The sequence below is a fragment of the Peromyscus eremicus genome, chromosome 16_21 (genome assembly GCF_949786415.1).
Source record: "Peromyscus eremicus chromosome 16_21, PerEre_H2_v1, whole genome shotgun sequence".
Classification (NCBI taxonomy): domain Eukaryota; kingdom Metazoa; phylum Chordata; class Mammalia; order Rodentia; family Cricetidae; genus Peromyscus; species Peromyscus eremicus.
The window spans coordinates 3,158,717-3,171,720 of NC_081432.1; the positions used below are offsets into that span (position 1 = coordinate 3,158,717).

General features: G+C 51.6%; 2 protein-coding genes across 2 annotated transcripts in view; one reads left to right on the forward strand and one right to left on the reverse strand.

The window, feature by feature from the left end:
* Positions 1–6,379: 6,379 nt before the first annotated feature.
* Positions 6,380–7,948, forward strand: LOC131893782 (keratin-associated protein 16-1-like). The gene has a single exon (XM_059243875.1). It carries the CDS (start codon positions 6,380–6,382, stop codon positions 7,946–7,948), a length of 1,569 nt encoding a protein of 522 aa, XP_059099858.1.
* Positions 7,949–10,139: 2,191 nt separating this feature from the next.
* Positions 10,140–13,004, reverse strand: part of Col11a2 (collagen type XI alpha 2 chain) — a 29,124-nt gene continuing 26,259 nt past the window's right edge. The window contains exons 63-66 of the mRNA XM_059282439.1: positions 12,662–12,929; positions 12,001–12,113; positions 11,619–11,825; positions 10,140–11,126 (exon numbers count right to left, since the gene is read on the reverse strand). Coding sequence (XP_059138422.1) covers positions 10,986–11,126; positions 11,619–11,825; positions 12,001–12,113; positions 12,662–12,929 — 729 coding nt within the window. The 3' untranslated portion in view covers positions 10,140–10,985. The remainder of the gene's footprint in view (positions 11,127–11,618; positions 11,826–12,000; positions 12,114–12,661; positions 12,930–13,004) is intronic.

Consider the following 13,004-nt stretch of genomic DNA (forward strand, 5'->3'; position numbering starts at 1 on the left):
GAGTGTTTCCAAGCGGTCCTTTCTGCTCATATGCACTTGAAGGGAAGGACCTAGTAAATCTGGTCAGTTTCAGGGGCTTCTGGGAACTTTTGAGTTGTTCACTTCCTGAGTTTTAAGGAATTTCCCCAGGGATGGAATGTTCCCTTTCCTTTAGACGGGTTTGAGTTTTAACACTTCCTTACAAGTCAGAATGCTACACAACAAAGGACCACAGAGACAGCCCACAATGCCACTTCCCACTAAACTGCCATTTGTAGCTGGAGTTTTCCTGCCTGGCCCACAGTCAGGACAAATCTCTCTCACCTGCCAGTCCCACAGCCGCTTAGACCCGACCAAGTAAACACAGAGACTTATATTGGTTACAAACTGTATGGCCGTGACAGGCTTCTTTGTTAACTGTTCTTACAACTTAAATTAATCCATTTCTATAAATCTATACCTTGCCACATGGCTTGTGGCTTACCGGCATCTTCACATGCTGTTTCTCGTCGTGGCGGCTGGCAGTGTCTCTCTCACTCAGCCTTCCACTTCCCAGCTTTATTCTCCTCCTTGTCCCGCCTATACTTCCTGCCTGGCCACTGGCCAATCAGTGATTTATTTATTGACCAATCAGCAACACACTTGACATACAGACCATCCCACAGCAGCCATTCAATACCAATAGGACAGTCGTGAGCATCCAAGGCTTGGTGGTGTCACCTTCCCTCAACAAACTGGAAGCTCTCAGAAGCCCTCCAGGAGGAAGGTGGCATGTGACTTTCACAGTCCTGCTCTACCAGGCTCACAGGAACAGGAGCCACACACCTCAAACCTGGGTCTCTACCTGCCACGTAGAAACTTTCTTGGGAGGCAGGTAGAGCCTTGTTCCTCCCTCCCTTCCGTCTCCTCTCCATTCCCACCTAGCCTGGTCCATCTGAACCTGGGCATGTACCCAGCCAAGGCAGAGAGCAGAGGAGGCCACGGCCTTCTAGGATAACAAAAACCTTCATGGTTTTTGTTGTTTCGTGTTGTTTGTTTGTGGTTGGGCCTTACAGTATAGCCAGACTGGTCTCTAACTCACTATGTAGCTCAGGCTAACCTCAAACTAAGCAATCCTCCCGCCTCAGCCTCCCCAGGTTCTGGATTTGCAGACATATACTGCCACTCCTGGCTTATAAGATTATTTTAACCCATAAGTCAGGGAAGCCCAAAGCCAAGAAGCAGCTGTGAGTGTGTGAGGCGGGGGACTGCCTCTTGGCAATTTCCCTCCTCTCCTCATTCCTCCTCCTCTTCTCAGGCACCAACAGGACGGTGGGCTGTGTGGCTGTGTGACCATCCTCTCCACAGTTCCGTCCCATTCTTGCCTGTTCTGGTGACACCGATGTCTCCCTCTAATTTGAGGTTTCAGTTAAACTTGGATGTAACCAACCTTCTTATTAAATAAGAAACACAGAACCAATGCAAAGAAGAAAGCCAAGAGGTCAGAGCTAAGAGCTAAAACCTTACCCTTCCTCCTGCAGTGGTCCTACCTCTCAGAACTCACTACCCCTGTGTTAATGTCTTTATATAGTGTTCCTGTTCTGCCTTCTCATTGGTTGTAAACCCAACCACATGACTGCCTCGTCACGGCCTGTCTGTATAGGCCTCCAGGTTTTCCTTGCTTGGTATTGAGATTAAAGGCATGTGTGTCCAATAATGGCTGTATCCCTGAACACACAGAGACTTACCCAGCTCTGCATACCAAGTGCTGGGATTACAAGTATACGCCACCACTGCCCTGCTTTCCTATGGCTTGCTAATAGCTCTGACCCCCGGGCAACTTTATTTATTAACATACAAATAACATTTTAATACAAATAAAATATCACCATATTTCCCCTTTTCTATTTTAATAAAAAGGAAAAAAGAAAAAGCTTATAACTAACATAAGAAAAACTATATACAAAAGTACAATAACTATATACAATATATACAAGTAATAAATACCTAAACAATGTCTAGTTCATTTGTATTTGACAAATTCAGAGAAAATAATTCCATTATCTATTCTATTGTATCTAATTCACTTTCTATCCTAATTAATCGTCAACTATAACTAACTAATCTTCAACTCCCTCAGAGACCCAAGAAGGAAATAGTATTAGCTAACAAAAAAATAAAAACAGGAAGTATATGCTAGCAACTTCCAAAAACTTGTGAGTTGACAGAAACAGCCAGCTGCCTGGACAATCATCTGAGGTTTCTCCGAAGTGTTGGGGCATCATCTTCAGCCTATAGGCTTAGCGTATCTGACAGACTCATTTGTGAAGTAGAATGTACACAAGGTCAACAGTTCAACCTCACATTGGGTGAGAGCAGTCTATATACCAGAAATACCTGAATTCCACTAGTTTCATGTCATGATTCAGGATTTTAAATTCTGGAAATTGTTGATGTTTTTTGAATTCAGCTGTCCATTCTTCTTGGCTATGTGTGTATGTGGCTTCATTTCAGCATCCCGTTCTTCTCCACATCCCTCTATTAAATGCCATTCTTCTGTTGAGAGGTGTGAGCTTAATTACTCTTCAAGAATAACTGTTTCAGCCACTGTCCCATTGCACATCAGAAGCCATCGGCCCACTGCCTGTTCAGCTGCCTTCGAAGAAAAGGGCACTGTACCTTTCCCGGATTATGAAGGCCACTTCAGGGATGGTGCCATATTGTCCTGGCCTCAGAAGATGCCTTTTAATAAAGCCATAACCACACTTGTTTTGACAAGAATCAGTAGTCCTTTGTTTCGTGTCTTGTCTGTCCTGTTCGTCAGCAGTTGATTCGAGGATACTTTGTTGTCCAGTGGCTAACTTTTGCTACAATGAAAGTTAACTCCAATTACAGTTTTTTCAATGCCCATATTTTCTCTGAAGTAGATTGGTACTGTCAGGAGCCGACATGTCTCATAGTCATAACAAAAAAGAAAATTTTTCTAAGTTATTAAAACATTTTAAATGCCATATTCTGTAGATCTCTGAAGGGTTTGAAGATAACCTGTCTATCTAAAATATATCTACTCAATCTTGAAAACATACCTAATATAACTACAAGTTCTATTATAATGTCTAACTACTAACTTTCATTTCTTTATATCCTAATAGTTGGTAATAACAACATTCAAGGATTAGAAAATTGCATTACATTGTTAAATGAATGGTACAATTAGAAATATACATATAGCATTTTCTAATAATATCAATTTCAATATATATAATTTATATACACTATAAAACAATCCAATCCAATGTAAAGTATTTACATTTTTTTCTTTCTTTCTCTCTTTTTTTTTTTTAATAAGAACCTTAAATCTAATCTCCTTTGCTTAGCCCTTTTCCTCACCCTTTACAACAACTTATAACCAACCCCCCTAATCAATGAAAATTATCCCAGACCCAAAACCCATTAAAAGACCTAAAAGACCAAAAAAACCAACCACCCCACACCACCTCTTTAGGAATGTGGGCGTCGTATTCTTGAAATTGCTTCCTGCTGGGTATGGGCGAAGTTATCTTTATCCTGAAAGAAAAATTTTAGGTTAATTGTCAAATTCTAGGAAAGGTAACTATATCCTTCGTTACCCAGTCTGTGTATAATGCCAAAGTTCAGGGTTTATCTCAAATCCTTATTCAAGTAGTCTTTGAGACTGGATCATCTCAGCTAGCGCTCTCAAAATTGCTCTGAGCACTTTGTAGTTCAAAGCTGATCTGTAGATGATGTTTGTCAGCTTAGTGATGTTATTATTGTCCATGTGGAATTGTTGTTGAAAGAGATTTGCCCTGACTGTGGGCCAGGCAGGAAAACTCCAGCTACAAATGGCGTCCAACGTGGTGGCAAGAGTTTCCACCTAAAACCTGAAAAAAGATTCTAAAACGGAGCTAAAAACAGCTTCCTAATTGTCTCTCTCAAATGAGCGGCAGCTGCTGGTTTCAGCTACTGGTGGGTTCCTGGCGTGCATGCTCAACCTGCAGTATGGCGGGAATCAGGCCTCTACAAGTGGCACATTAAGCTGCATGGTGGATTTAGCCTTTGCAGGTACAAAACAAAAAAAGAGGTTTTTGGGCTACACGCTGCTTGGATAAAAGCATAGACCCACGATAGCTCCCAGAGCTGGCGGTAAACGTAGCCATGTTGGGAAGCTGAGGTGGGCGGAGCCAGCAGCCACAGCTGCTGCAGTTTAAGGCAAGAGATTCACAATAAGACAGATTCAGATGTAATAGTTTACAATGTGTGTAAAAGATACGTAGGCTTGAAAGAGACAAAAAAGGTGATATATAGAGTTATAGAAACAAATACATAGTTTTAAAAAATAAAGTCATTAAAGAGACAGTAAAGGTAGTATAAAAAATAAGCCACGTAAAAATGGATATTACACAGAGAATCTGGATTGTGTTGTCTTTGGGACTTTTAACTGCAGAAAAACATTTGATCGTAAAAGCTGTTGAGTTATGCCAAAATGTATATTTTAAAGATACCTTGACTTCAAAATTTGGATATAAGGATATGTTGCTTTGGAAAAGAGTTTCTTTTGTTTCCACAGAAAGCCAGAGGCTATGGATTTGTTCCAGATTAAGATACATCAGGTTTGACCAGCCAAGACCCCCTGAAGGTCTCCAATGACACCATGGCCCAGATGATCCAACATCCAGAATGGTTTGAAGGCATCTGGCTCAGACGATACAGCCTCATGGACTATTCCATAATTCTAAAATTTTCTTTGTTTCCCCATAAGATACAGCGCCCCCTTCCAGCAGGAAGTAGTAAGAGAAGCTACGCCCAAATTCCCAAATTATATGTAATTTTACTTTGTTAAGGTTAAAACCTTCCTTTTTGAAAAAAAAAAAAAGGGGGGGGGGAAGTGCTGTGGGTTGTTCTGTATGGCAAATGTGTTGCTAATTAATCAATAAAACACTGATTGGCCGTTGGCTAGGCAGGAAGTATAGGCGGGGCAAAGAGGAGAATAAAGCTGGGAAGTGGAAGGCTGAGTCAGAGAGACACTGCCAGCCGCCACGATGAGAAACAGCTTGTGAAGATGCCGGTAAGCCACGAGCCATGTGGCAAGGCATAGATTTATAGAAATGGATTAATTTGAGCTGTAGGAACAGTTAGCAAGAAGCCTGCCACGGCCATACAGTTTGAAAGCAACATAAGTCTCTGTGTTTACTTGGTCGGGTCTGAGAGGCTGTGGGACTGGCAGGTGAAAGAGATATATCCTGACTGTGGGCCAGGCAGGAAAACTTAAGCTACACTTGGAGACTGAAATTTTTCTAGAACCGTCACCTCCTCCAGGAGCTGGTATGTTCTGTCCCAGACAGACCCACTGTGGAGCCTCAAAGCCTTTGATTACTTTCTTTCTGATTCTCTTTCATCCCCCTTCACACACACACTGCCCCAGCCATCAGAGCCTCTGCCAGCACCCACATGCCTACATGCCAGGGCATCCACACTCCCCAGCCCCAGCCCAGAGTCTCTGCCCTTCAGCTCCTCCTGCCTGCCTGGGAGCCAGGCTCCAGGTTCCTAGAGAGGAGGGCGAAGCCAATGCAGGGAGAGGCTGTGAAGCCGCCATTCAGCTGCCTCTTGGCAGAGCTGTTCATGACTCTTAGATCGGGTTGGTTGGCACAGTAATTTAATAGCCTGCTGTGGGTTGGCCTGAGGACCTAATCTCCAAATGTAAAAGTTATTTGAGTAACTGTGTGGCATTGTTTCCATGGTGAAAAGCTGTCTGAGCTCAAAGCAAAAGTGACCTTTGGGAACACTCCCCTTTGTGCTCTAGGAGTGACCTCTGTGGTTTAGTCCCAGCTGCAGAGAGAGTCCTGGCCAAACCTCACTCTGGTCCAACCCTGCTGGGAATGAGTGTAGGTGGGGAGGGTGAGTGTCTCTGAGGCCAGGGAGCGGGAGGGAGAGGGGGAGGTCTCTCTCAGGACTTGACTATAGACATGGGAAGGCACACAGGATGCCCAAAATCCCATCTCATCCTCTGTGACACTAGGTAGATGAGATGATGCCAACACACACACACACACACACACACACACACACACACACACAAGGACATACTTCAGGTCTGAGGAATAGGGAATAAATTGATGAACAAAGAAGGAGAAAAGATTTAGTGATACTGTTGAGACTGCATTATTCTGGGTTGTTTATTTGTTTTTGAGACAGGGTGTCTATGTATAGCTCTGGCTGGCATGGAACTTGTGCAGACCAAGCTGGCTTTGAACTCAGATCTACATGTCTCTGCCTCCCACTGCTCAGATTTTAAAGGCAGGTGCCGGCATGCCCAGCCAGGACTGGATTATTCTGACTGCCTTGCAATGGTGAAGACATCTTAAGTAGAAGACAGCAGAGACAGAGAAAGGCAGAACTGGGCATGCAGATGCAGGAGGGATCTCCACCTGCACTGTCTGCACCTGCACTGTCTGCACCTGCACTGTCCGCACCTGCACTGAGCCTGCACCTGCACTGTCCGCACCTGCACTGTCCGCACCTGCACTGTCTGCACCTGCACTGTCTGCACCTGCACTGTCCGCACCTGCACTATCCCTGCACCTGCACTGTCCACACCTGCACTGTCTGCAACTACATTGTCTGCACCTGCACTGTCCACACCTGCACTATCCCTGCACCTGCACTGTCCACACCTGCACTGTCCGCACCTGCACTGTCCGCAGCTGCACTGTCTGCACCTGCACTATCCCTGCACCTGCACTGTCCGCACCTGCACTGTCCGCAGCTGCACTGTCTGCACCTGCACTGTCCGCAGCTGCACTGTCCGCACCTGCACTATCCCTGCACCTGCACTGTCTGCACCTGCACTGTCCGCACCTGCACTGTTCGCACCTGCACTGTCCACACCTGCACTGCCTGCACCTGCACTGCCCGCACCTGCACTGCCCGCACCTGCACTGCCCGCACCTGCACTGCCCGCACCTGCACTGTCTGCACCTGCACTGCCCGCACCTGCACTGCCCGCACCTGCACTGCCCGCACCTGCACTGTCCGCAGCTGCACTGTCCGCACCTGCACTATCCCTGCACCTGCACTGTCCGCACCTGCACTGTCCGCACCTGCACTGTCCGCACCTGCACTATCCCTGCACCTGCACTGTCCGCACCTGCACTGTCCGCAGCTGCACTGTCCGCACCTGCACTGCCCGCACCTGCACTGCCCGCACCTGCACTGCCCGCACCTGCACTGTCCGCAGCTGCACTGTCCGCACCTGCACTATCCCTGCACCTGCACTGTCCGCACCTGCACTGTCCGCACCTGCACTGTCCGCACCTGCACTATCCCTGCACCTGCACTGTCCGCACCTGCACTGTCCGCAGCTGCACTGTCCGCACCTGCACTATCCCTGCACCTGCACTGTCCGCAGCTGCACTGTCCGCACCTGCACTATCCCTGCACCTGCACTGTCTGCACCTGCACTGTCCGCACCTGCACTGTTCGCAGCTGCACTGTCTGCACCTGCACTATCCCTGCACCTGCACTGTCTGCACCTGCACTGTCCGCACCTGCACTGTTCGCACCTGCACTGTCCACACCTGCACTGCCCGCACCTGCACTGCCCGCACCTGCACTGCCCGCACCTGCACTGCCCGCACCTGCACTGTCCGCACCTGCACTGCCCGCACCTGCACTGTCTGCACCTGCACTGTCCGCACCTGCACTGTTCGCACCTGCACTGCCCGCACCTGCACTGTCTGCACCTGCACTATCCCTGCACCTGCACTGTCCGCACCTGCACTGTCCGCAGCTGCACTGTCTGCACCTGCACTATCCCTGCACCTGCACTGTCCGCACCTGCACTGTCCGCAGCTGCACTGTCTGCACCTGCACTATCCCTGCACCTGCACTGTCTGCACCTGCACTGTCCGCACCTGCACTGTCCGCACCTGCACTGTCCACACCTGCACTATCCCTGCACCTGCACTGCTAGCACCTGCACTGTCCACACCTGCACTGTCCGCACCTGCACTGCCCGCACCTGCACTGTCCGCACCTGCACTGTCCGCACCTGCACTGCCCGCACCTGCACTGTCCGCACCTGCACTGCCCGCACCTGCACTGTCTGCACCTGCACTGTCCGCACCTGCACTGCCCGCACCTGCACTGTCCGCACCTGCACTGCCCGCACCTGCACTGCCCGCACCTGCACTGTCTGCACCTGCACTGTCCGCAGCTGCACTGTCCGCAGCTGCACTGTCTGCACCTGCACTGTCGGCACCTGTACCGGGGTCTCCACCTGTACCGGGGTCTCCACCTGTACCGGGGTCTCCACCTGTACCGGGGTCTCCACCTGCACTGGGGTCTCCATCTGCACTAGGTTCTCCACCTGCACTGAAGTCTCCATCTGTACTGGGGTCTCCACCTGTACTGAAGTCTCCATCTGTACTGGGGTCTCCATCTGCACTGGGGTCTCCATCTGCACTGGGGTCTCCACCTGCACTGGGGTCTCTATCTGTACTGGGGTCTCCACCTGCACTGGGGTCTCCACCTGCACTGGGGTCTCCATCTGTACTGGGGTCTCCATCTGTACTGGGGTCTCCACTTGTACTGGAGTCTCCATCTGCACTGGGGTCTCCATCTGCACTGGGGTCTCCACCTGCACTGGAGTCTCCACCTGTACTGGGGTCTCCACCAGCACTGGGGTCTCCATCTGTACTGGAGTCTCCATCTGCACTGGGGTCTCCATCTGCACTGGGGTCTCCATCTGCACTGGGGTCTCCACCTGCACTGGAGTCTCCATCTGTACTGGGGTCTCCACCAGCACTGGGGTCTCCATCTGTACTGGAGTCTCCATCTGCACTGGGGTCTCCATCTGCACTGGGGTCTCCACCTGCACTGGAGTCTCCATCTGTACTGGGGTCTCCACCAGCACTGGGGTCTCCATCTGTACTGGAGTCTCCATCTGTACTGGAGTCTCCATCTGTACTGGGGTCTCCACCTGTTCTGGGGTCTCCACCAGCACTAGGGTCTCCACCTGTACTGGGGTCTCCACCTGCACTGGGGTCTCCATCTGTACTGGGGTCTCCACCTGTTCTGGGGTCTCCACTTGTACTGGAGTCTCCATCTGCACTGGGGTCTCCATCTGTACTGGGGTCTCCACCAGCACTGGGGTCTCCACCTGCACTAAATTCTCCACCTACACTGAGCTACACCTGCAGTGAAGTCTTTGCCTTTGCTGAGTCTGCACCTGCACAGGGGTGGGGAGCTCCTAGGATGAAAAGTGAGTGGGGCCCAAAGTCGCTGGACAGTTCAGCAGGAACTGTCTAGATAGTGCAGACGGGGACTCGCCACAGGGAAGTGTTGGCGATGAGGATGGGGATAAGGCAATGTTGGATGTAAATGAAGGACATCCAGCCATGCCATCCATGGGCTATAGACAGACTAGACAAACACACATGCAGTCTCCCTCCCTCAAAAAGGAGGGGCACCCAGTGGGTAAGGCCCTAGAGTAACTCTCAACCTCCAACTGACAGAGTGAGGATGGGAAGCCCCAGGAGAGCAGGAGGCCCCCTAGGGGTGCCCAGCACCCAAGGATTCCTAACCAGAGCAGACCTGAGCTACTGAACAAGCCCAGAGAAGGGCATCTTGGGAAGGAAGGAAGGTCAGCAGTCTCCAGGCAGAGAAACTGTATACATACACAAAATCCCACAGACTAAAGATGCTTACACGTATGTGTGTATGTGAAAACATGCACATGTAGGAGGCCTGACTTCAGTTCTGGCTTTTGACAACAGAACATCGCAAGCCTGGGGTACAGCATGTCTTGGGAAAGGTGCAGAAATCGACATCTTGGAAGTGGGCTTAGTTACCCATTTGCACAGACTTTAGGCTGAACCGCCCAGAGTTCCTTCTAACCTTGAAGACCTGAGGCAGCTGTATTTGAGGGCAGATGGAGGAGGCAAAGCTCACATAAACAGCAGCAGCCCTGTACTGGATTGGAGCCTTGTGTACATGTCGCGGGGGCATCCGTTTGGGAGTCTGTTCTTGCCACCCAGGCTGTGTAAGCCCTGGGACCTGCTGGGGAACTCCTGTGTGTAGGATGAACCCCACCTTTTAGGGGGACAGGAGTGCTGTATGGAGCCTGGAGGAGACTGAAATAACAACACACACACCCAGGAGGAGACAATCACATTATTTAACCATCAGTCAGGAGGGACTTGGGCAGAGGGCAAGAGGGCTCCTGGGATCCCTTCTGGCCATAGGCTAGACATTAGCTCTCTTCAGGATCAGGGAGGTGAGGAGGTGCCCAGGGGAGGAACTGTGTGACCAGGATGGTACGACTTCAGCCACTGGAAGAACTTCAGTATCTCAATTACCTGCCCAGGGCAGGCCTTGCACAGCCCTCTCTGTTCTGGTGTCCCCTGGAGAAGTGGCCTGGTCTTAAGTAGCAGGCCATTCCTGACAGGGACAGTTGGGTCACAGAGATTCCACCCTGGGGAGAGAGAGCTGGAGCCCTGAGGCAGGGGAGAGTGTGTGTTCCAGCATTCTTAGTACCCCAGGTGGGATGTGAGGAAGGGGTGTTCTTCCAAGAAAGCCACACCCACAGGCACCATGGAAAACCCTGAGGGGAGGGTGGGGTGCTGGCCCACCCCTGTAGCACCTGTCCCCAATATCTGCTGGGGTTTTGGCATTTCTCTCTTTATCTTCTTTGTTACTTTTTTTTCACTCTTTAAATAATTAATATAATTACTTTTTTTAAATACAAAATACACAGTGTCCTTTCTCTTCCACTTATTTGGGGTGACACAGAAGTGTTTTAAAGTGGGAGAGCTGGAGGCCCAGGTGCCACCTTCCCTGGGCTGTCCCAGCACACCCTGGTTCACCCCACCCTTGGCTGCTGCCCCTGACTTGAGGCGCCCTGGCCTCAGGCCCCCTAGGTGATGAGGGGTTTTCATGGGAGGTGGCATGAAGTCCGTGCTGTGTGACTGCAGGTGGGCCGGCTTTTGGTTGACAGGGTCAGAAACGGCCTAGCCCATGAAGCAGACAGGCCCCAGAAGCACTCCTCCCCGCCTCGTGGGGGCCCCCAGGTCTGAGAAGGAGGCGTCCAGCACGGGCAGCTGCTCCAGCACAGGTGTGCGCACCTCCAACACCGTCCGGCCTTGCTGGGTCTTGACAGAGAGTCAGGGAAAGAGAGCTGTGAGCATGATGAAGCATCCCTCAATGGCCCCCAACCCCAGCCCCAGGCTCGCCTCTCCTCTGAGACTCCTGACCACATCCAGACGATTCTGGACGTGTGGACTAGGTGTGTCGGTACATATGTTTGGACCCTCCGTGTGCCTCTGCTGGGCATCAGAGTGTCTGCAGCTGCAAAGGCTTGTGTAACTCCATGCAGTGCTGGTGTGTGTGCACAGGGCGCCACCTGGAGGGCTCACACAAGTTTGACTCCCATTTCCCCTCCCTCCTCGTTAGGTCTTTAAGCTCCCTCCCCTCAGGCACATCTGACACCTGGAAACTGGACTCCTCCCTGCTGTCCCTGGACTCCTCCCTGCTGTTCCTAGGCGCCCTGCTGTTCCTAGGCGCCCTGCCGAATGCATCTCCTCATCTCCTTCCTGTAGCCCAGATCTGGGACCTGCCACCTGCTCGTCATTTCTGGTTCCCACCTGACAGCCGTCTCTGAACTCCTTGACGTAGGGGCTGGTCTCGGGGCTCAATTCATCCTCATTGGCCCCCCGGAGTCTCAGGGGGCCATCCTGGGGTACTACAGAGCAAGGGTAGGAGACATCCTGGTGGGCAGAGACGCTGAGCAGACGCAGGAAGGTGAGCTGGACCACGCCCACCGGGGAGCCCTCAGAGTCCACATAGGAGAACTGGGGAGAAAGAAGAGTCAGGGTCCGGGGAGCAGCCACAGACGGGGTGAGGAACGACAAACTTCAGTCTTGGGATTCGAGGAAAGAGACAAAGAAACCACCAAAGGTCACACAAAGAGGAGAGAAGGGTGAGGATGGGCAAGGGCAGGCAGGCTGGGGGCCAATCAGCTCGCACCTGTGTGACGTCATCCCTAGGTGTGACACAAGTCTCTCCTCCTGCTGTAAAGTTGCAGAACACCCGGAAGGCATCCCGGGCACAGCCCTGGTTGGGGTCAACCCAGTACTCTCCTGTCAGGTGAGGAACGTGGAGGTCAGGGTCACAGGTCCCATGCGCCACGATACCCCTCGATCCACGTGCTTCCTCCCCTCCCTCTGCCCCAAGGCCCCCAGCCAGAGACATAGCCCAGTCTCCCAGTGCTTTCCCACTCACAGCCCTGGCACATCTCCAGCCCTGCCTCAGTTTGCCCTGTCACCTTGCAGCCCACCCCAGTCTCTGGTTGGCGCCTGCATCTCCAGAGATGGGCTCTGGGCTCCCCTGCAGGAGTGTGATGTGTAGCTGCGATGTGTAGCTATCTGTATGAATTCAGGTGCGTGTGCACACACGTGTATGTATGTCTACTCTTGTGGACGCTGCTGCTCACAGATGGAGCCGCGTCAGCTGCTGAGACCCTGAAGAACTTTTCATCCAGCTGGATGTTTCAAACTTGCTACAGTTACAAACCTGTAACCAGTCCCTGTTACAAACCACTCCATATTCACCCCACTCCAGCACCTTCCCTCAGATCCCCACTCCCGGCAGCCACTCTGCAGCGCCCCGGCCTGAGGCTGGCACTGACCATCAGGGAGCTCCGGGTGGCACAGCTTCAAGTCCTGGCAGGTGCGAGCAGGGCTGTCCTGGGTCCCTGTCGGCTTCCTCATCTGCTCGATCTCCTCCCGCAGAGAGTCCAGTGAGCCAAAGATCTCCTCCAGCCCGGCAGGCGTGCCCGGGGCCCCACCAGTGGGCTCAGCCTCATCATCCTGCATCAGTTGGCTTCCGTCCACAGAGCGGCGGGTCTTCTTGGGCATCTGGATGGGCAGTGGCTGGATCACCTCGCCCGGGGGGCCCTGGATGGGGACAGAGGGGGTGCGGCGAGGTCACGGTGAAAGTAAGCGGGACAGGCACAACAGGGTGCTGCCCAG

What these genes read in the sequence shown, in the direction of transcription:
- LOC131893782 (XM_059243875.1), top strand. Translation starts at nt 6,380, where the DNA reads ATGCAGATGCAGGAGGGATCTCCACCTGCACTGTCTGCACCTGCACTG.